The 24,553-nt window shown below is 42.6% G+C and overlaps 2 protein-coding genes across 3 annotated transcripts in view; both read right to left on the bottom strand.

Annotated features, from left to right (window-relative positions):
- Nucleotides 1–24,553, bottom strand: part of KCNH1 (potassium voltage-gated channel subfamily H member 1) — a 440,309-nt gene that overhangs the window by 97,841 nt on the left and 317,915 nt on the right. For both annotated transcript variants that reach the window (XM_035280423.3, XM_035280424.3), the window contains exon 10: nucleotides 3,119–3,315. In XM_035280423.3, coding sequence (XP_035136314.1) covers nucleotides 3,119–3,315 — 197 coding nt within the window. The remainder of the gene's footprint in view (nucleotides 1–3,118; nucleotides 3,316–24,553) is intronic.
- On the bottom strand, nucleotides 9,488–9,855 carry LOC100389619 (small nuclear ribonucleoprotein E). The gene has a single exon (XM_002760558.7). It carries the CDS (start codon nucleotides 9,757–9,759, stop codon nucleotides 9,520–9,522), a length of 240 nt encoding a protein of 79 aa, XP_002760604.2. The 5' UTR covers nucleotides 9,760–9,855; the 3' UTR covers nucleotides 9,488–9,519.

Genomic DNA, 24,553 nt, shown 5'->3' with positions numbered 1-24,553 from the left:
AGACTGAACAGTTACCAAGTTACCTTCCAGCTCACAGTCTTCGCTCCATGTTGGAGATCTACAAGATCAAGCGACTCCCCAGACAGATGTCAAAGACACTGTGTTGTCATAAATCTTAGCAAATAAAACACTTAATTTTTCTGAGATAGAAACAGCTACAACAATATGCTTTGCTTTACCAGGGGGAAAAAAAGCTACAAGAATAATTCATGCATGTAATGTTCTTGTCTTCCATGCCCTTCGTAACTATGAATTAATTCTCAGAAGGACACAATGAGAGACTACAATGGCAATACCAAAAGGACAAGCCTCTTCTATTTTTCAAAAAAAGAATGGCTACCTCTTCACACAAAGGCTTTCACTCAAATTCCTTTGGATCCATACCAGACTCATACATAGTCACTCTGAGTTGGATGGAAATTTGAAAGTTAGCTCGACTCTCCAACCGTTACCGAAGCCCCTTCTACAATGTTTCTGAGTATGGGTACCTAGGAGATACCTAAATACTCTCAGAATAACAAACCTGATACGCTCACAGCAGTCTATTTCATTCTTTGGGGAGCTCTGATTTTTTTCAAAAGACTTTTTATACTGTGCCAAAATCTGTCTATAATTTTGGTTCTTCCTCTGTACCCTGTGGCTGTAAAAACTCCTCAACAACAGCTCTTCAAAAATGTAGCCCCCGAGTCTTCTCTTCTGCAGAGCTGTCAATCACTCTGCACTTACAGAAACAATCTGACCGCTGAGATGTCATTGTTTTTGTTGTTGTTCTTGGCTTTATTTAAAGGCAGATTTACTGGAGCCACAATCATTCCAAGAAGATTACTCCCTCAAATAACCCAAACTGCATATTTTTTCAACCTATATTATCAGCAACACTGAAAGCTGATTATAATCAACTTGCTTTCATAGAAAGAAGGAATACATCAAAAAATAGACTATAAGAGAATCCACTTGGCTAAATATATCACCAGCAAGCATCCTATGCTCCCAACCAACAGATCAACCAGGAAGAACATTGGATGCACATTTCTCCACCACTGCCCACCCTCCACTAGAATTTAAATGGCCAGGTTTCAAACCATAGACTATAAAAATCATCTTGTCACAATCTTACATTTTACGATGTGGAAATTGAGTCCCAGGGATCCCATCTTTTTCTCCTTGCCATCCTCAAATATTAATTCTAGAGACCCCACACTTGGTTATGCACTGAGGATACCAAGGCACCAAGCCCTAGCCTTAGCAGTTCTCTGTGCAGGGACTCACAAGACAGTTCAAGGAATTTAAAACAGGTGGAGGTATATTGCTGGCATATGCATTGGAACCTTGTACAAAGGACTTGGAAGACAAAAGATTGTTTCCTTTCTCCAGACTTTGCTCAAACTGCCCTTCCTGGTAGATCATCTGCCCCTTCTGTTTGGAAAACTCATCCTTCAGACTCAACTTAGGTATCACCACTGACAATCCTTGACTCCCTTTAGCTGTTCCCCTCCTTTATGCTCCCATAATACACTGTTCCAATCACAATCACTGTACTTAGAATCTTCTATGCAATTATCTTTCTTGTGTTAATCTTTTCCATTAGACTTTAGGTTTCTGGAGATCAGGAACTGAGTACCATTGGGTTTTATATGTCTAGTCTAGATCGGTTGGCATAATACTGAGTTTGATGAACGAAAAATAAAGATTTCAGCAGTTTTTAGGGTCAACGGGTTTGTCACACACAGAAGAGAAAAGAATTACAGGTTGAGAAAGCAGCAGGCAGAGACACAGCACTCTGAAGGGGTATGGTGTGCATGGAGAACTGTGTGGAATTCTCATGGTGGCAGTTCAGGGTGGGAAGGGTGGGCATGGGGAGAAGTGGGTGAGGTTGGGACTCAGGAATTAAGTTTGGGCCAGATGTGGACTACCACACACACCACGCTGAAATGTACAGATATTATCCTTTAGTCAAGTGGGGGAGTGACATGACCAGATTAATTTTTAAGGTCAGTCAAGCAGCCATAAGAAGGAAGCACTCCATTGAGGGCAGACATGAGGCAGGAAGGTGAATTTGGAGCCCACTGCATGATCCAGCCAGGGCATGAGGAAGGTCTTTTAATGAAGAGCTTTGTGTCCTGAGAATTCTGTGGGGGGCCTTGAGGATGAAGTCAAAGTACTGACTTAGGTTTGAGAGCTTAGGTAGAACCAGCGGGATCTGATGAGTAACATGAGACCTCAAAGAGGGAGAAGCAGCGTAAACGTTGATGCCAGAGTTTCTAACTTGGAGCCCCAAGACAAATCAGACAATGTAAATAGGAATCATGAGATGAGCAACAGGTTGGGGGAAAGATAATGAGGTCGTTTTAGGAAAGATTCCTATGACAACCTTTCCACATGATTTCTTCAGGTGCAGAACTATCTTGTTATCGTTTTAACCAAAAGAGAGAGATGAAATACAAGAAAATTCATCATGAAAACCCCAAGAGTATGACGCCAATACTTTCATCCTCACGGAGACAGATGGAGCAGTTCTGATGATTTGAAAGAAACAACTTCAGGTGAAAAATCTTCTGGTTCTTAAACCACCAATCATTTCTCAACCAGTTTAGTTGGCAGTTGCATGCAAAATATTCTCCAGACAAACAAATTCCATGACTCTCTTATTCTCTGGACCCACCTAAATCATTTTCATATCTGTTAAAAAATTACCATTATGAGCTGGCGGGCTAATGGCTTCATACCACTCAGCAAATCCCAGTCACCACAGAGAATTCAGTCTACATTAATTAAGTGGCCCCACAGAGCCATTTTGCTGACTAGCAACCTCACATTGTACTCATCTTTTCAAAATGCTAGAAGGTCTAGATATTGATGGGAAAAAAGCCACCTCCCTGCCGCCTCCACACACATGAATAAATCCCTTCTGCCCCAAAACAGAGTCATCTTCTAATCTAGCAACATCCCTTCTCTCCATTTTATAGCAAAAAACTCGCAGAGCAAGCAACAAACAGAACCTCTTTAGAACCAATTACTCTACTTAAATAAACAGCAAAGAAACTTTTCTGGCCCCAGTGATTATGCAAAGTGCACAGGGGCTGTTCTTTGCAGAAAATAACTGAAACTGTCAGCTCACCCTCTTTCTCAAGTTGTAGGTCAGAATCAGGTTCCGGGAGAAGGAATGGGAGAAGGCGGTGTAGAATTCCAGCACTTTCTGCAGGGCATCCCGCTTGATCACATGCAGATCACAGTAGGTCAAGGCCCTAACGTTGGCACAGGACTGGGCAAGGGTGGCTTCCTTCCAGAACACATCTCCAAACACGTCTCCTTTTCCTAAGGAGAGAAGGTTGTCATGAGAAAAGTGTTGGCCAGGAGAGGTCTGGCCATCCAGCTGGCTTCCCTCTATTCCCCAGAATTGCTGTCTGTTCAGCATTCTGCAGATCGGACTCAGAAAAAGCAAACGGTATTTTAATGTGAACTTTAACAACAGGCAGTTTAAGAAATGGTAAAGTATCAGTTAACACATGCCAAAGTTTAACTAATCACTTTGAGATCATTAACGTCGCCTCCTCAAAGGGTTATCTTGATCATCCTATCCAAAACAGGACACACACACCATTATTCTTTACCCCACCTTCTTCCCCGCCCCCATAACACCAATAATCACCTTTCATTCTATTATTTGTTTACTGGTTTATTGCATGTCTCTCAACTTGATAGCTCATGTGTCTTATTCATCTACATAACACAGTACCTGCACGTGGTGGGAGCTCAGGCAATATTTACAGGCAGAAGGAAAGGATGGAGGTAGACTGTGGGTCCACAATAGTGTGACTGAGAGGTGAATATTTAAGGGAGGGTGTGACTCTTCATCAGAAAGCTAATGAGCAGGAGAGGTCTCCCCTGTCTGGAATGATCTACATGGAAGAAGTCAGACAAGCGTAGAGTTCTTCCCTTCCCACAGTGTGTCCACTGCCCTAAGGTTTATGTTTGTATGGTGCCTCTTTCTCAGCCTCTCTCCCATACCTCCTGCCAGAGTATGTTTCTTACCGTTGCCGAATGTCTTCCTGGTGGTATAAAAATATAGGCCCTATATAAATGACATCTCTTGGACCCTCTACCCCTAGCATTCCACAAGAATACATTTAATAAGTCAACAGAATAACGCTATGGACTGAATGTTTGTGTCCCTACCCCTTAATTCATATATTGAAATCCTAACCCCCAATGCAATGATACCAGGAAGTGAAGCCTTTGGGAGATAATTAAGTAATGGGGGTGGAGACTCTCATAAATGGGATTAATGTCTTTATAAAAGGGACCCAAAGAGCTCTTTTGTGCTCTTTCTACTATGTGAGGATACAATGAAAAGTAGGTACTCTGCAAACCATAAGGGGGACCCGCACCAGAACCTGACAATGCTGGCCTGGTCTCAGACTTCCAGCTTCCAGAACTGTGAAAACTAAATTTCTGTTCTTTATAAGTTACCCAGTATATGGTATTTTGTTACAGAAGCCCAAATTAAATACTAATCCCATATAGCCATATTCTGTATCAATATTCTGTATCTGCTTTTCATACCTAGGGATATTCTTCCTAACTTTGCCAGCAAGCAATATTTTAACATATGTCTCATGGAAAGCCTAATGCATTCCTGGCATAGCCTCTGCTTATAAATAGCTTAAAATGTTGTTTATCTTGCCTTTAAATTTTCAGCACCATAAACACAAATTTGAATCCCCAGGGAGCCAACGAGGAGTATGCAGGAGGCAGGGAAAATGCTCCAAAGGGTGAAAAGTAATGTATTCAAGGGAGTTGTCAGCCTGTGCATCTAGATTGGCTAAGCTCCACAGCTGAAATCAAAGGACCTGTAGCTCAGTGTGTTTAACAGGGCAGCTGTTTTCCTGATTAAAGGTGAGGAGGTAATGATACTTCCAAGTTCATGGACAGAACTTGACTGTACCTCAAGCATCAAAAAGTGTCCACTCTAAGTACGTAACATATGTGTGGGCACAGCCTTCTCTAAGCACCTCCAAAATGTGAGCTGAAAAACATTTATACTAGACACACTACTTCACAGTTGTGTGTGTGGTTCTGATTTACTAAGACGGTTTTACAGAGTCAATGTGATAGGGTACCTGCTTGGGGTAGCTTCTAGGTAAATATGTCTTTAAGACTGTGCTAGTTAGATTCCCTTACCAAGCTCTTTTTTTCAGTCATCTGTAACATGGATGGCTTCCTTAGGGCTGGGGCCAGTAGAGGGGAACGTTTCTTTCTGTAGGCTTTCATGGAAATAGGCTCATTTACTATGTACTCCCTAGTACTGAGTTCTAACCAACAAGGCTGACCAATTCATTTGTATGTATTATATGTATTAAGCATTCTATAACCTCCCTACACTGCCCACAGTGGCTCATGCACCCTTCATATTTGTGTCATCTTGTTCCTCTAGAGAATGGCCTTCCTCCAGAACATCATGGTAGGTAGCTAAAACATAGGCCCCACCCCTTTTTTTTTTTTTTTTTAAACCAGGAACACATGCACTTTTTCTTGAACACCATTGTAGAAAAGCGTGTGGGGATAAAGGGGATAAAGGGCTGATACAGGATTCAGCTTGGGGGAAGGATGAGGAATGGAAGGTGGAGTATGTGGGAAACAGGTCACGGGCAGAGCCCCTGGCCTGGATGATTCCTCTTGATCTATCCACATACTTGCAAGATCAATACTGGGATGATGATCAGTAGAATGGTCGTGATGATGCCCCAAATCCCCCATTCTTTTCCCCACAGTCCACACATGCAGCAACTCACATCAAGAGGTAAAGTCTAATTCCCTCCCCTTGAATCTAGGCTGGCCTTCATCACTGGCCCCGACCAACAGACTGTGGAAGAAGCGATGTTCTGGGCTTTTGAGGCAAGGTCATAAGAAGCCTTGCAGCTCTCCCTGGATCTCTTAGAAGACTCATCGTGGGACTCTCCCTCTTGGAACCCAATCAATAACAAGAAGTACAAGCCACACAAGGGGTCACATATGTGCTGTGGCCCACAGCCCAGCTGACATCTCAGCTGCCAGTCATGTCAAGAAGCCATCTTAGTCATCCTGCTCACTCCAGCCTTCAGATGACTACAGCCCTAGTCAATGCCTGACTGAAACCACATGTGGGAGGTACAAGTGAGAACAAACCAGCTGAGCCAAACAACCCACAGAAGGGAAGAGACAATAAGTTTCTTAAGCCACTAAATTTAGGGGCGGTTTGCTACACAGGAATAGGTAGCTGGAATACACAGAATCATGGAGCTTGAGACCAGCCTGGGCAACAAAACGAGACCTTGCCTCTGCAAAAAATAAAAAAAATTAAAAATAGCTGTGCATGGTGGCATGCATATGTACTTCCAGCTACTCAGGAGGCTGAGATGGGAGGATCACCTGAACCCAGGAGTCCAGGAGTTTGAGACTGCAATGAGCTATAATCGGGCCACTGCACTCCAGCCCGGGCTACAGAGTGAGTCCACGTTTCAAAAAAAAAAAAAAAAAAATCACCTGCTAGGTTATGTAATATTCCAGCAGGACATCACAAATCATCTCAACTCTGGGCTGGCATCCCCCTTTCCTTCCCTGAAAGAGTGATACGAGAAAGCAAGGAGTGGCTCTAGGAGTGGCAGACATTCCTCTGGAAGCATTTTGAGTATCTGTGAGAAAATATAGAATGTGTAAAACCTGCAGTCTCCTATTGGGATGAAACGTGGTATAACTAAGCCAGAACTATTGAGAGTAGAGGCTGGTTGATAATCTTGCCTGATTCACATCAAGATTACTTCTTCTAAACAAGACCCAATATATGAGTGTTAATTCTCAAATGAATTTGGGAGTTTTTCTAATTATAAAGAAACGATTAGGGAAAATAACAGCACTGCATGTGCATGTAGTTATAAATTTATCTGTAAAAATTCAGTTTATCAGCAACTCTTCAGGGGCATACCTATTGCATAAAACAAGGAGCAACAATACTGTGGTTGGAACACATCATGAAATAAATAGGTACATCTGTAGAAATGACAACATTCCCCTTGTGAAACGTCTTCCAATCAGAGGTTTTGACAGAAACAATAAATGGAGGGTAATCCTACTACGAAAAGTGTTTCACGGTAAGATAATCATGATTAATCTGTAGGGTCTGAGTGTCTCAGTGTCATCATAACTTGAGTTGATTTTCAACCCAAATTGAAAACCATATGATTTTACTTCCTGCCAAGGCAGTAGTTTTGGTATAAATTATCTGTTAGTGAGATTTAAGAATGTAATATCAGAGGACCTGTCAGATTCAAAACAAACTCAGAACTATTCTGGCAAATGAGAAATGTTTTCATCACACACATAACTTGGGAGAACTGTCAAGGGGAAGGATACAGAACATTTGGCAAGCTGCTTATACACATTGCTGGAAATAATGACTTCCCAGGTCAGGGTTGCAAATCAGAAGCCCAGACAAGCCCCACACCCACATTTGTTTCTGGTTTGCTAGTGTGTGAAATGATCATTCACTCAAGAACAAAAGGTACCCCAATGCACTCAGCAATCAAACTACTGGAGGCAATCAGCCTATTGATTTCTTTATTATACTAAGGCTCTGGGTGCACAATGTTAAAACTTAATGTTCCAAGTCTCTAAAATACTAACATTCTAAGAGGACTTTCTGAGCTGGGGGGAAAAAAAAGGAAGGAAAGGCAACCTAATTAAAACTCCAGGCAAACATCTCAGTAATAATTAATCCTCTCCCCCCCCCTCCCCCTCCCCCTCCCCCTCCTCCTCCTCCTCCTTCCAATTATATGCAGCTGTCTTTACTGAACCTCCACTTCCTTAGTGGACATAAACAGCCCTATGGGGTACAAACGTAGGACTGAAGAACATTCACAAAACAGGTGGGAAGTAGGACACAGGGCTGAGGTGGCACAGGGACAGGGAGGGGCACAGCACAGAAGAAAACCAAGTCCCTGCAGGCAATTTGGTTTAGTGAAGGGCAAAAGCTGAACCACTTGAGGAGGCTAAAGCTGGGTGGGTGGGGTGAAATGGGATTACCAGGGTGAATTGAAGAGATGCTGGAACAATCAACAGCCTTCCTGAGGTTAAAGAGTTGCAGGGAAGCAATTCTGAAGCGAACCCTACAACCAAGTCTGAACTCCTACAGGGAAGGCGCTGTTTATTCAAGGACAGGCTCTGAGTGAGCTTGATGGGCCTGGGAGATCAAAGCACAAATGAAATTTCTGGTTGCTTCTCTTCAGTATTCCCCACTATATGCTCTTTTAAGGACCACCTCACAGTGTGATAATGTACTACCCAAAATAGAATTCTAATGTTAACTCGCTATCTGCTGTTGAGATATTTCTAGACCCAAACCAACTAAAAAAAATTCAGTCATTCACGCAACCTTTGCCAGGCACTGTTCTAGGGGTTGAGGTGTAACAGTGGAACAGCAGATGCTGTGAGAGAAGGAGATGCAGGTGATCATAATGTGTCAAGAGTTAAGACAAGGGAGAGCGCAGGAGGGGTATCCAGCCCAAGAACAAGGGATAAGGGAAGTCTTCCGAGATTTGATGTGTGACCTGCAAGCTGAACGATGAGTCCAAGTTAAGCAGCATAAAGCTGAAGCATGGAGATGATTCCAGGCAGAGGGATCAGCATGAGCAAAGGCCCTGAGGCACAAGGATCTGGCTCTTCAGCAAACCTGAAAGCTACCTGGAAGCCTCTGAATCACCCCTTATTTTGAATTATCTGTTCCTTCATTCACCTGTAGAAATGAGTGCTATATTTTGTAATTCTTGGAGGAAGGTGCCTAGTTTCCTCATGTGGCAGCAAACTCACCTCAGCACCGTCCACACTCTGTACATGGAGAGTGAGAAGTACCCACCTACTGAGTGAGTAGCTGTTGAAAGGTTGAGATCCACTACTCTGTTGGGGGCTTCTCTGGGAGGCTGAGAGAGGTGCCAGAAACACCGAGTACAGTAAGGGCTGCCCTCCTCCCCCTGCCCCACTGCCTTTATTCCTCTTCCTTAGGGTATCAGGAGTCCTTTGCCCTCATGCCATTTCAGGACAAGAGGAGCTTTTCACTCACTTCATCGGGATGGTGAAATGCAGCTGCAGAGGCCTGGCACAGCTGAGAGAGGTTCTGAGGAAGGGGCATCCTCGCTTCTGGCCCTAGAAAAAACTGCTTATGAGACAGGTAAAAGGAGCTGGATTAATCTTTCCAGGCAAGCCCCAAGCAGAATGTGCACATATTCGCTGAACTACATAGCTCAGGAGGACGACGACAGGAACTCAATTCTCAGGCCACCTGGATTATACCACATATGTGAAACCAAGGCCTCTCTTCAGTTCTTTTTTTTTTTTTTTTTTTTAAATACAAACAATCCCATAGCATTTATTGACATCTTGTAATAACATAAGGGCAATCAAAACAATATGAATAAATGTTCACACTGGACAAAGGACATCTAAAAACAATGTATCCTTCTCAACCATTTCTCACTTCACTGATCATTTCTAGTTGGAGACACTTTGCAGCAGAGTAATATTATCTCCTTTTAGCATGATCCGACCCAGTTGTTTCCTTGACTTTGTTTTAGAATGAATCTCTTCTGCATCATCTAATACGAGGTTCATATACTCATCAAAACCAATGATACAGCCTTCTATTCGCATATTCACTTGCTCATAGAGCCACACCTGAATCCACGATCTATTTTGTAAGTATCTGAAGATGAGGTTGATGGGCTGCACCATAACCTTCTGCACTTTCTGGCCCTGGCCACAGTACGCCACGGTGGAATTTCACAAAGAGCACACTCGCACGCTGTCTCTGATAGCAACTTCCAGAATCCTCTCTTCAGTTCTTAAAAGCCATGACTAAGACAAAGAGAATATGCCCAAATCTCCTTCTCCCCAGTACCACCCTCAACACATTTTCCAAGAACTTGATCATTCACCCTTTCAATAAGCGTTTGGGGGCCAGACAAGCTGCCTGCAAGCCCATGTTCACCCCATCGAGGGCTCCTCCTGGCCCCTGCTGGACTTTTTCTCCCACTCCACTCTCTGCCCTCCAGTCACACTGGGAGTCTTGGAGTCCCTCTAAGTTTGGTTCCTCTCTTATATCAGGGCTTTCCCAGCACTGTCCCAGACACTCCATCGTGCTCCTTGGCCTGGATGACTCCCGCTCATCCTTCAACGTATGCTCAAACATCCTCTCTGATCCTTTGAGCAGAGTAGCTCCCCATTATGTATGTCCTCTTCACTCTATGTTTCCCCCATCATACCTGGAACTGCTGCATACCCAGCACTGTCTCTGACACATGGCAAGCAATCAATGGTTGTTGAATGTATACAACTCAATGTTGAATGTTGTTGTTGAATGTATACATAAATGAACAGCACTGGGCATCTTACTGAATCTCTCTCAGCTTCAGTTTACTCAGCTACAAAATGTGGATAATCATACCAGCCTGCTATGATCTGAATATTTGTGTCTTCTCTGCTCAAGTTCATATGCTAAAACCCTAACTCTCAATACAGTGGTATTTGGAGGTGAAATTTTAGGTGGTAATTGGGTCATGAAGGTGGAATCTTTATGATTAAGATTAGAACCCTAGCCGGGCACAATCGTTCATACCTGTAATCCCAGCACTTTGGGAGGTTGAGGAGGGCAGGTCATTTGTGGTCAGGAGTTTGAGACCAGCCTGGCCAACATGGTGAAACCCCATCTCTACTAAAAATGCAAAAATTATCAAGGTGTGGTGGTGAGTACCTGTAATCCCAGCTACTCAGGAGGCTGAGGCAGGAGAATCATTTGAACCCAGGAGGTGGAGGTTTCAGTGAGCTGAGATCATGCCATTGCACTCCAGCCTGGGCAATAAGAGTGAAACCCCGTCTCACAAAAAAAAGATCAGTGCCTGTACAAAAGAAAGCTGAGAGTTCCCTCCCATATGAGGACACAGTGAGAAGGCACCATCTATGAACCAGAAAGTGTGCCCACACAGGACACCAAATCTTCTGGCACCTTGATCTTGGACTTCCCAGCATCCAGAACAGTGAGGAGTATTTCTGTTTTTTATAAGCTACCCAATCTATGGTGTTTTCTTATAGCAGCTGGAATAGACTAAGACACCACCTCATTGAGCTGTTGTGAGGTTTCCATAAAAGAATGTCAACAGATAACTTAGCACCATGCTTAGAATACAGTAGATGTTCAGTAAATAGTAGCGACCATAATAGAGGAATCTTTCCAACAGTGCTGTGAAGCAAATTCCACAGGGATTATCAGCCTCATTTTAAAGAGAGAAAAGTGAGTTAACCTCTGAAGAGGTTAAATGACTGTCTCGTGGTCTCCATGCTGGCAACGGGAACACAAGTTTCCCAGGGTTTTATCCTCCGCATCTTCTCCTTCAAGCAGCCCTCATCTTCAACCAACATTCAGTGACACCTGCCTTGGGTGGGCATAATGCCAGGCAATGGAAAGAAAGACAAACTGGAGACAAAATTTTGACCTCAAGCATCGATGGCCTAGGTAGGTTTCCAGCTGTTCCCCCCAAATCAGTTCTCTCCTCTTAGGGTAATGGAACCCATGACTTTAAGCTAGGCACAATGACAACTAAAGACTAAATTGCACATAGGTGTGGCCATTTGTTCAAGTTCCAGCTAAGGGGAGATGTGTAAAAGAGATATGTGCAATTTCAGATCATTTCCTCTAAGAGAAAGATCATGTTTGCCTTTCCCTTTGTTCCTTCCCCTTCCTCTTGGCAGGGACGGTTATGTAAGCTAACTTGGACCAGGAGGCCAAGGGCAACAACCTATTTAGGGTGAGCCATCACACTGGGAGGCGGCTAGGTGCCTGATACCATGAGGTTGCCACAACAGCCCTCTTACGCCTGGGCTGCTACATAACAGGAGAATAAGCTTCCATCTTGTCTAAGCTTCCTTTTTTTTTTTTTTTTTTTTTTAATTTTTTATTGGATTATAGGTTTTGGGGTACATGAGCAGAGCATGCAAGACAGTTGCGTAGGAACACACATGGCAGTGTGCTTTGCTTTTCTTCTCCCCTTCACCCACATTTGGCATTTCTCCCCAGGCTATCCCTCCCCACCTCCCCCTCCCACTGGCCCTCCCCTTTTCCCCCCAATAGACCCCAGTGTTTAGTACTCCCCTTTCTGTGTCCATGTGTTCTCATTTTTCATCACCCACCTATGAGTGAGAATATTTTGGGTTTTTGTTGGAGCAGCTGAACCTGCAACTGAGCCAGTTCAGGAGTCCATGGTCCAGTGGGGCAGTACAATATGTTGACCTCTGTGATAGAGGTATATACACAGGTGTTTTTTTCACCTGGACTAAGAAAAAGCGTGGGCTTCCATATGTCTGATGGACTGAACGGTAAAATGATGATGAAGACTCTGGCAGCACCAGAGCAAAAGCTCCAGCAACTCAAGCTGAAACCTTGGTAATACCATGCACTTTCCAGCCCAGCCCAGATTTTGGACCAGAAAGCAATGATTACCGAGGACTCATCATATACCAGGCTCAGGCACCCACCAGGAACCCTGCACCCAGCACTCATTCTGTGCCTCACCCTCAAGGTGCCGAAGTCCAGCCTTTCAAGCAGATGCTGAACACTCAATAACTCTCCCACATGTATTTAGGCTGTTTCCCTTGGATTACCTGAGATCACGGGGAAGAGTAGGTAAACGAAATTTTGACACCTTATAAATGTTGCCATCTCTTATCTGTAGTAAAGGTACAAAGCTCTTCTTTTTATCCTTACTGCAAAAATAAATGCTGCTGGTATATGGCCTTGTTTATCTGCTGCAGTTTACAGATGTTAGAACATACATTAAAGACAGACGGACACAGTGGAAATCTCATCACCTTGCTTTCGCATCTGAGGAGTGAAGATACATTAGCAGGAATAAAGCCTTAGCTCTAAGGTCTTATTTGATTATGTTTGGGTGTCGAGTGCTTAACCAACACATTTTTTTTTTTATTTCTTACGCCAACAAAGAGAGTGAGCACTGGAGGTGCTGGGGGGTCCTTGGCTGCAGGGACAAGCCTGTATTTCACTCTACTTCTCTAACGGGCATCTATGCCTTGAAAAGTTTTGTCTCATTCTAGGTTTTGTGGGTGATTTCAGAGATGTACAAGAAACATTTGTGGGTTTTTGTTCTGTTTTGTTTTGTTGGTGAAAGGAATGCAATGGTTATACTCTTCTGCAAACCATCTCTATATAGAGATGTAACACCTGGGGGTATCAGCCACAAATCTGGTCAATGAAACACATGCAAGAACCTGTAAGATCATACGCCAGGTTCCATGAAAGCTGCGCTTGACGTTCTCTCCCAGGCAGCAAGTAGACTGAAAGTTTCAAAGGTAGGGTTATGTCTTACCGTCTCTCTCCACACAGTTCAACCCAGTTCAACAACCTGGCCTTGCCTATTATGAATCAGGCAGAATTCCAGTGATTCAGAGGGATAAAACAGAAGGTATGAGATCATCTCTATCTTCAAAGAGATGATACAGAGACGATGCTTACAATGTAAGGAGACAAACTTACATATGTGTGTAACAGTGAGGTTACAATAACAAAATGTAATACCGAGACGTGGGAGAGGCAGGGCTAAGACTGAGATTTCATAGAAAAGATGAGAATGGAGCTCACCTTTATATGGTGAGGCAAGAGAATTCAGATATATGTGAAATAAATAGACAATTTTTCCAAAAAGCAGGAAAAAAAGTTGGATGGTTGGGAATGTTGACAGCTGGTTGAGCTAGGTTCACTTTCCTTTATCAACTAAACTTCTTGGTAGTCTTATTTATATTATCTCTGCATTCTTACTCTTAAGGAGAGATACTTTGTCCCCATCCCTGATATGTCTGTCCGTGGTAAGGAGGCTCCAGCTGCATCATGTTCTGAACTTCACCTGACTGGTAAGTTTGGGAGGAGAACATGCTCACGCATAGGCTAGCCCCTTGCTCTCCTCTCGGGAATCAACTGCCTGTAGGAAGCATGTTCTCTCTGTCCTTCTGTGCTGTAAGGTTTATGGAGCAGACCCACATGGGCAGAGGCTTGTGCTGGTCGTCATTGTGAGGTGGGTCTGATTCTGGGTCTCAATATTAGGAAGACTTCTTGGATGCAAGTATCAAGCATATTCTCTAATATTAGGTCTCTGGAAAGTAAAAGGTGATGCCCTGACCTATACCCATCATACTTATTTTCTCTCTTGGTTCAGAACTCTTGGGGGAATCTATGCAAGTTATTAAGCACCCAGGAACCCAATACCCATCCCTCTTCATTTCTCAGGCTACTTTAATCCTGTTTCCCACCCCCATACTCCACTATTGCTGCTCTCACCATAGTCAATAATAACCCCTTTGCTGATAAGTGTAAAAGTCACTTTGTAGTTCTCAATGAATCATACTTCTTTGATTAGAGTATATGCTTATGTTGTTTAGCATTTTTTAGCTCTGAAATTGGAATATGCCAGTTTAACTGGCAGAATTGTTTCTTAATGGGCCACAAAATATTAGTGTGTCTTACAATCCATGACATTGTCTATTTCATGAACAACTATTTCATTACAGATAGTTCTGTAATATTTGAAAATGACCATTTGTCACACGCCCCATGCCCCCAGACACACACCTTGACTTCTGTTATATCCCTCTCTCCTGGTCTCTCTTCCTTTTCTGGAAACCCATCTCGGGCTCCCATAAGTGCGTATTCCTTGGGGCTGTGCTCTAGACTTTGTTGCTTCTTTCCCTCCCTTCTTTCCTTGGGTGTTCTCAGCCTCTCCTCTGGCTTCAATTGCCACCTAGTACATGATGTTCCATAGATTTTCACCTCAAGCTTTAATCTTTCTTCTGAGTCCAGAGCCTCCCACTGGCTACTTCCACTCAGCTCAAACCCACAGATCTAAAAATGGAACTGGTCCTCCTTCCTGGGAAACCTGCCCATCCTCCAATGTTGCCCATCCCAATGAAGTCATCCAAGCCATTCCAGGCTTTTCCCTCTTGCTCATCTCCATATCCAAAATAGATGCCCAAGCTCTGATAATTTTATACATAAAATATCTCTTGAATCTATTTTTCCTCATTCCCACAGTTATTGAAAGTCAGGTGAGGCTACTGTCATCTCTCAGCATCTTCCCTGCCTTTTATCTTGGCCTTTTCTACTCCATTCTCCACACAGCTGCCAGGATTATTTTTCTAAGCACAAATGAGATTGTGTCATTCTTCTGGTTTAAAATCCTCACTGGCTCTCCATTACCTTCAGTCCAAATTCCTTAAGTCTCAAGGCCTTGCTCACCTATTCTACTCTCTTGAGACTGCTATGTTCCAGGCATATTGAACTTTTTTTTTTTCCAGATGTGTCTCCAAAACCTTTCTAGATGCTTCTCCCTATTCCTGGAATACTCACTCTCTAATCTCCCTTTGCAACCCCCCCGCCCCACTGCCACTGCTGTCTCTAGGGGAATCCAGCTCAGACATCAGCTCTCTCAGGAAGCCATCCTTGACATCTCAGAGCTGGGCTAGATTAGATGCCTGTCGTATAAACTCCCATAGCATCCTGTTCTTACTCCTATTACAACTCTTGGCTGTATGTTATAAAATGCATATTTACTTGTCTATTTCCTGGCTGAGACGGTTGGCTTTATGAGAGGTGTGTCTATTTGACCCACTGTTGTATCTCCCACCTCTAGCACCGTACCTGGCATGCTTATAAAATGAAAAAATCAAGACATCAATGAAAGCATGGGTTTGAGCACAGCAATGTAAGGTAGACCTTAGAATGTCTTAGGCTGGATGACTTTGAAGAGAAAATTGGTCCCCAGTCCAAGTGCAAGAACCTGGGTATCCTTAGGCAGCTACATTGTCAGCCTGACTCAAGAAGAAGGAATCTGCTGACCTGCTCAGAAACACTCCTGTAATTCACTGTAATTCAGCTTAATGCTAAGCTGAAAATCTACAGACTAATTTTAAAAAAAAGTTAAAGATAATGCATATTATAAATTACTCTGTGATTTAAATGCTGTCCCTAAAAGTACTAAAACTTCGCCCAAATATGGGTCATCAGCCTTCCTTGGCTGGCTTCCTCCACAGGAAGGCTTCCTTCACAAGGAAGGCTGGTGACCCCTCATGCTGAGCATGAGAAAACAAGACTGGCCTCTCTATCTGAATGGAGGCTCAGCCATAAATGGTTAAGTTAAAGCAATGGTTTGGAAACTTCATGACGATTCTCCTTCTGTTCTTCATTACTGCAATTAGATAAAATGAAACTAGCCAAATCTTTCCACCAAGCAAACAGAACACAAATCTTCCACTGAAAACAGGTGATAATTTTCCAAGATGGCTAGTGAATGAGAGCTTTATTTTTTCCCCTTCTGATCATTTATAAAAGAATATTGTGTTATAGAAAATAACTGAAACATGTTGAAAAATAGACAATAAAAATTACACATAAGTCTACCATCCATAAAACTTCCGTTAACATTTTGGTATACTCTCCATCTTTCTTTTACTCATATATGCATTTTGATCTAGTTAAGGTTACTATATATAGAGCTGCATATTCTGCTTTTATCCCACTTAAAATTACATTGGAAACATTTTACATGCCTGTAAAACTTCCTCATATCATTATCGTAACAACTGCCTTTATTTTCCATAATTCATGATTCAACCAATCCCTCTGTCTGCGTGTTAAAGTTATGAAAATTTCCTTTAGAAAGATCAATCAACTTTCCTAACTGCCAGTGTCTTTAGAGACTGTAATTCAATTTTTAAAGTTACTTAAGCAAACACAGAATTAGGAAGGAGACCTGGTCTCCACCTTCACCCTCCCTCAATCAGATAATGTGTGCATTACCTGATACAAGTAGTTTTGCATTTCTGAAGTTCTAGATTATTCATATTTTAACTTCTTTCTAAAAGGGCAGACTTAATGTAATTGCTTCAGATGATGGAACAGCTGTATGAGTATTAATGCTTGGTTGGAGTGTTTAGGGTGACACTTACACATAGCCTCCTCCCTCTGTACTAAGCATCAGCAAACAACAACATTATATGGCAAGTGGCAGTAATATTTACCTAGCAACCCTGGAGCAATGTGGAGCAATGCACCACAGTGATGGCAGTGCAGTGGGGGACCCCTTCCTCTCCATACTCAGGTCACAAGAATCTTGGGAAGCATCTCTGTGAAGGATTTACCTTCTGCAATCCTCTAAAATAATGAGGGTTTATACAAAATTATTGTGTCTTTATTGTTGATTTAGATCTTTGTCAGAGAAGCCATTCTGTCTTCACTTCCTGGCCATCTCCTTTTCAAGAACTCTTGGAGGGGTCGGGTACTAGATGCCAAAAAATGATATTTTTTTCTGATTAAACTGGTAAACAACAAAAATAAATGCTGGCAAGACATCTATATGAAAAATATCATTCCTTCATATCCTAATAACCAACAAATGTGAAATCTGAAATAATGTTGACTTTTTCAATATCCACTTGAAAATTAAAACAAAATTCTTTTCACATTTAGAAAGTAGCATATACTCTTTTATAGACAATTTGAAAGACGAATGTTTTTAAAAATTAAAATATCCTAAAGCCTCAAAACAAGATACGTACTATAACATGTTCGTGAAGATGCTTATGGGCTTTTATCTATGGATGTTTTTCCCTCACATAACTGAGATCATATTGCATTTAAAAATTGTATTTTACTTACTTTGCTTATCATTAAAATTTCTGATATCACTTAAAATTCCTTATAAGCATTGTGAATGGCTATACTCCCATTCCTTCTTTCTTTGTTTTTTAGAGATAGAGTCTTGCTACGTTGCCTAGACTGGAGTGCAGTAGCTATTCACAGGTGCAATCACAGTGCACTACAGCCTCAAAGTCCTAGGCTCAAGTGATCCTTCCGCCTTCTCAGGCCTCAGCCTCCTGAGTAGCTGGGGCCATGGGCACAAGCCACGGCTTTCCCAATTTTCAAATGCTCTGCAATATTTGGTCATTTAGAAAAATATTCATATGTTCTATCTGTGTCTGTCATTTAAAAAATATACATTTCATATTTCTTCCTCTGAATCCTAAATTCCTGTCTTGAGCCCTGGCTTTTCCTGATTCCAGACCCACAAGTAAACTGCTGGACTCTCCACTTGGATATCCTATTGGCCATTAAATGCAACAATGTAACAAGTCAAAATGAAGCTCATCACTTTCTTTCTCACCACCACTTCCTCCTGACTTGATCTTCTACCACTGACCCTCCATTTCCCCACTCATCAGAATCACCTCTCTTGATTCCCTCTCTTTGCTCCCCACATCCTATTTACAACCTTACAGACTCTGCTTCATGGTGTTTTCTCCACCTTTCCCTCCTAACTATGTTTGGCAGATTCAGCAAATAAAAATACGAGATGCCCAGTTAAAACAGAATTTCAGATAAATGAATGATTTCACTTATGAACATATCCCACAAAACATTTGGGTAAAATGTATACTAAAAATTATGTATTGTTTACAGGAAATTCAAATTAAACTGGGCATGTGGTATTTTATTTAGCAACCTGACTCCTGTCTCCATTTTTACTGCCTTCATCTTAACACTCCTCATTTCAGCTACTCACCACCTTCAGTGGTTTCCACTGCCGAGTTCCTCATGCTGACCTTTAACCTCATCCATAGGCTAGCCCTGATATGCTTCCCCAGCCACATAGCCCACTGCTGCCCCACAGGGCTCTCAGCTACAGCCCAAGTAGCTGTCCTGTAGCTATGAAACACCCCCCACACTTTCCTTCCCTAGGCCTCAGCTCACACTATCTTTTCCATTTAGAATGCCCTACCTTGCCTGTCCAAACCTTGCCTCCACCCACACAGGACCTCTACCGTAGGCTAGGCCCTCATGGCCTCTTATACAGATCACTGGGAAGTTGATCCTGCCATGTGGTAGGTCAAAAAAGTGGAGAATTGATCATTCCATGCAGTTTAGGTTAATGTAATAAAAGGTCTCCTACCCAGTGCATCCACCTTACTTCCTTCCCCATGTTCACACTTCACTCCATTCCACACACAAAAAAATATCAAGCAGTGACTGCCTAAAGCAATGTTTCTCAAAGCGCAGTCCTCCACCCACATGCATGGAATCACCTCTGGGGCTAGGGCTACAGATTCAGAACCTATGGGGAACAACTGGGGCTTGGCATGATGAACAAGTTTCCCAGCTGAGTCTTGTGCTCACTCTAGTTGAGAACCACTGGCCACATGGAAAGGCTGCTCAGTCTGCTTTCCATGCTGGTTCCTGAACATGCCACATACATATCCATGTATTCTCTAATACCTCGGGAGGCCCAGGCTGCCCTTCCCACTTTCAGACTCAGCCTACTCAATTCCTACTTGTCCTTCCAAACGCAGTTCAGCTTCTACTTCTTCCACGAGCACTTCCCTGCTCACTCCAAGAAGTCTACAGAAAAAGGTACCCACGTGACTTGTCACTAGCCACGCATTTGTCTCACCACATGTAACAGAACATTCCTCTAAGGCAAAAATTTTCTCTGTATCCCCAAAGAGATTAAGATCGTGTTATGCTCTGGCTTGCTAAATAAATAGATCCTGCAGTAATAGTCAAATGTCAATGAACCCAGAGAAGCTAACTAAGCAAAAATGAGAGTACCTTCCAAATTAGGAACTGTGACAAGGAGGTATTCTACTAAAAAAAAATTTAAATAAAGGTGATTTCATCCATGAACAAACATTTATGCCTTTATGTATGTGTAAATCCTAACTCAATAGTGAAAGACTGCAAGTAAGATTTGTGCCATGTGAGCCAGGGCCTGCTCATCAATCTTCCCCATGGCTGTTCCCATTTCTTGGCAGATTTTGGCCTATCCACAAATCAAGAAGAGTTTCCTGTAGCCGAGACCCATGCCTGAACCTATTCCAAAAAGATACTGCAAACTGAACAAAACAGACCCATCTGCTTTCCTCCTCTACTTCCTCCTCCTCTGGCTCTGCTGACTTCTCCAGTGGCTGCCAGAAACGATTCCCTCTCCTCACCTCCCACATCCCAGAGGTTCTCCCTCCCCTGGTATCTCTGGACTCTGGGTCTCCTTCTACTTCCTTAATCAGGGGCTCACCATTTTTCCTGAGCCTCTCTGCTAGTCTCCATGCCTATCTATTTGTGGAACCCAAATCTTCCTGTCAATCGCCTTTCTAAAACTCTCTCTGGGTGCTTATCCCCTCAAGATAAAGTCTTACTGTGGACCATGGGGCTCTTCACAGCTGAACCTATGCCTTGCTTTCAATTGCATTACATTCAGTAAATAACCTCTGGTGCTTTCCATGTGCTAGACACCGGAGATATGAAATCAAAGGGTCTGGGGCTCACAGGAGAGTGGAGAGTAAACATGCAATTGATGCAGTGTGATAGGCTTAGTAGAAACATAGGAGTCCTCTGAAGACTCTTAACCAACTAGTGGCAACTCCTCTAAGGAGTTATTGTAGAACCAGGACTACAGTGAAACCTCTAGCTTCAGCACTCTTTTTACTGCTTGATGCAGCCTGACCAAAATACTTCTGTTAGCCCCAAGAAAATGAAAAAAAAAATCCACGAAATGGAAAAGCACAAGATAACCATAATGCCATAATGAAAATACAAATTAAGTATTAAAATGCAAAAGCCATAAACACTTCTAAGGGGACACTAAATCACAGTGAAAGGAGATCATATAAATACTGCACTTGTGAGATAGAAATGCAAGGAGATACTTAACACACTTACGCGCAGCCCTGATGCTCGTCCATGACTCATCTATGTTGGTGAGTCACACGGTAACACAGAAGACCAAGATAACTACTTACATGCAGATGCTACTAGTACGACTTGGGCACGGGGAAAAATCATACCTCTACCTTTTAATACTGATATCTATAAAAAATTAAATAAAATGACTTTTTAAAATCTAATGAATAAAATGCACATGTGGAAAACTTGAATTTATTTCAAGGAGACAAGAAACTAGATCTGAGAAACCATTAAGTTATTTCTAAGATAATTCTAAGAGTATATAAGAAGGATTTCATGCAAAATTAAGGCAGAGAGAACAGTGAAGGTAAAGGAGATTATAGAGATTTCTGATATGTTCTCTGTCCTCAGAGAATATCATCTAGGTTTGTGGGACTACGTTTATAAACTGCAGACTGTGATCCCGTCAGGATAGCCATTTAGTGGGTCATGATGGTCATTTCTTTTAAATGAAAGAGTACATAACCTCATAGAAAATACCAGGTTGCAACTCACATAGCATGAGAAGTACCAAATTCTGTGTATAACTGTGTGTGCACTTGTATATGTATTCATTTGCAATGTAATATACATTTCATGTGGCAAGCTGCAGTCACGAAAGTTTGAAAAACACCCTTCTTTAAAAGACTTTCCTTAGAAAGGGCTTTATTTTTAACACACTAAACACACTGTTATGAGTACTGACCCTTTTCTTTGTTCTTGGCATTTGTGCTAAAATTAAACAGAGAATGTGAGTGGAATATTAGAACTGGAAGGAGGAGGTGAATTAGCAGAATATAAATGAGAGAACTGATAATAAGAGACCAGAGAGCAAGAGAACGAGATGGATGACCTCTGGTGTTTTCTTCTAAAGACTTTTGCTTGTGATAACTAAGGATTACCTGGATATTTTCTGTCCTCTTTAAAGCACTGGATATACAGTAGCTGCTCAATAGTTGCTAATCCAATGACCCTCTAGAATACCTGCATTCTCTCTATGGCAATGCTAATAATGCAGAGTGATGGCTGACTTTCCACCGTCAGTCCCCTCCACTAGGAGGCCGGACTGATGTTTGGTCCACAGCTCTATCCCCGCCCTATGACAGTGCCTGGCAGATAGCAGGTGTTCAATGCATTTTGCTTGGCTTGCATTGAAAGACATCAACAGACAATATAGTTAGAACACCCATCTGATGCTTGAACCCCCTTGCAAGAACAAACTGATTTCAGTCCACTGACCAAAAGATATGCTAATTATAGAAAAACGACAAGAAAAAAAAAAGTTTCCAGGGAGCAAACAGCTTGGAATCACTTATGCCTCTTAGTCCAGAGCTCAGGTTTACTCAAAGAACTTGTCTCGACATTTTAGAGAATAAGAGCCCCTTGAAATCTAAAAGTTATTTAGAATATTGAGCTTGGACCTACTTTTCAGACCCAATCTGGCTCCTAGAGACAAAGTGGAGAAGCTTTTTTCTAGTGTAGACAGCTTGAAGGCAACAACCACTTGAATCCAAGCTGCTGAGCTATTTCAGAGATCCCGTCCACATTGCTAACTAGAGCAGGCAGAATGCCCGGGAGGGCCCAAAGTAGAGGGCTAGATGTAGAGAAGCAGTCAACAAGGTCAAATAATTCAACAATAAATCAAGCACTGGTTTCTTCCTCACCAGAAGCCCAGGATAAAAAAAAAATGAGAAGGGACTAGGAAGCTGTTTGCCTTCCTCACCCCTCTTCAGCTCCGTCATGCCTCCATGCCTAGGTCTAGGTGTTCAAACCAACTCCTAATAATGCAGCTGTTTGTGGGGGGTCATGAAGGACGCCCTGAACATGGAAAGGCACATGGTAAGTTATCAGTGGGAAGATGAGTGAAAGATGCCCTTTATTAAAGGGTTAATTCAAATTCAAATTGAAAGGATTGCTCACTAGTTAATAGGTGCTCATCCCAGCCAGGCAAACCTAAAAACACGGCTATTATCAGAAGGAGGTCATCCTTACCATGGAAACTGATGAGTATTAAAGGTACAGAAAAATGCCCTTTCATATCAGATATACTAATGCAATGGTCTTTACCTTCATGTGTCCTATTTATATACGGTCAAATCTCACTTCTCTGTGTTAAGGGGGCAAGGAACAGAGTAACTCTGGTCCACAGAGTTACTGGTATCCATGGATACTTTGGCAAACAGGTTCAGCCTCCATTCCCTACCCAGTTTCTTTCTGCCTGTTTTTTTGTTTTATTTTGTTTGGGGTATTTTTTGTTTTGTTTTTTGAGACATGGTCTCCTTCTGTCACTTGAGCCTCAGGCTAGAATGCAGTGATGTGAGCACGTCTCACTGCAACCTCCGCCTCTGGCTCAACTGAGCTTCCCACCTAAGCCTCCTGAGTAGTTGGGATCGCAAGCATATACCACCATGCCCATCTAATTTTTGTACTTTTGTGGACACAGTGTTTTGTCATGTTGCCTGCCTGGTCTCAAACTCCTGGACTTAAGAGATTCACCTGTCTCAGCCTCCCAAAGTGCTGGGATTACAGGCATGAGCCACGGTACCCAACCTCCCCACCCAGTTTCTATCCCACTCTCCCTTTGACCCTCTGTCAGGGTATGCTGAAGGAATATAAATCATCCTTGGGTTAACCTAAGCAAAATGTAATCGAGAGCCAGTTGGCTTTGGGCCAGAAAACAAGAAGGAAGCTACATATCATGTACTCCAAAGTCAAGCAGGAACAAAGTTGGGGCCTTTCTTTTTTTTTCTTTTCTTTCCTTCCTTCCTTCCTTTCTCTTTCTTTCTTTCCTTCTCTTTCTTTTCTTTCTTTCTTCTCTCTTTCAATGCTATCTATATCTCTATGTAGTTTGAATCTCAATTCTAACTTCAACCTCGGTTTTCTAATAAATCATTTGTAAAAGATAAAACACATGTCTACAATGTCTACCAGTATCTGGCAACTTAATGGGTCAGCACACTATATTAATTCCCATCAGAACTGTAGTATTACAAAATGGATTGAAGCAGAGGTTTTGGAGTCAGAGGGACTTCAGAATGCTGGCTCCATGGACCTCACCAGCCATGAGGAAATTTCCTTAACCTCTTTGAACTTTAACTGTCTCATCTACAAAATGGGGATAATAAAACCATTTCATAGGGTTACTGTAAGGTCGAAATGAGTGTCTGTGTGTCAAATGCCTAGGTGACCATAAATGATAGCTATTAGTATGATGGTGGCTTGCCCCTTTAGATACATGACCCCAGTAAAGAGCTGTTCTCTAGCTAGCTCAGAAAACCAGACACATTTCTTAAAAGCCATCGATGCTCAATGTCCCAAATACCAGCACATTCTCCCACGTCCCTGCTCCTCCTCCCACACTCCCTATTACTGTGGATGGTGTGCCAGCTTCCCTGTTATCCATGTGAGAAACCTATAGTTCTCATTGACTCCTCCTTCCCCGCCACAGCAAATCTGTCATCGAGTTCCAGTGATTCTACTTCTTAAATATCTCAACTCCATCTGCTTCTCTCCATCTGCTTGCCACAATATTAGTTCAGGCCACCATCAACTTGCCTCTAGATAACATGCCTCCCACCTGGCCTCCTTACCCCAGCCTTCCCCTTCAATCCACTCCCCAAGCTGCAACTCCTGTCATCTTTCTAAAGTACAAATCTCATCATGCCTCTCCCCTGCTTTCAGCTCTTCATTGGCTCCCCCAGATAAAATCCAAGTCCCCTAAGTGGCTTCCGGAGCCTGCCAGGATCTGCCTAGTGC

The sequence above is a fragment of the Callithrix jacchus genome, chromosome 19, assembly GCF_049354715.1.
Source record: "Callithrix jacchus isolate 240 chromosome 19, calJac240_pri, whole genome shotgun sequence".
Classification (NCBI taxonomy): domain Eukaryota; kingdom Metazoa; phylum Chordata; class Mammalia; order Primates; family Cebidae; genus Callithrix; species Callithrix jacchus.
This window is presented reverse-complemented; position numbering and strand designations above follow the sequence as displayed.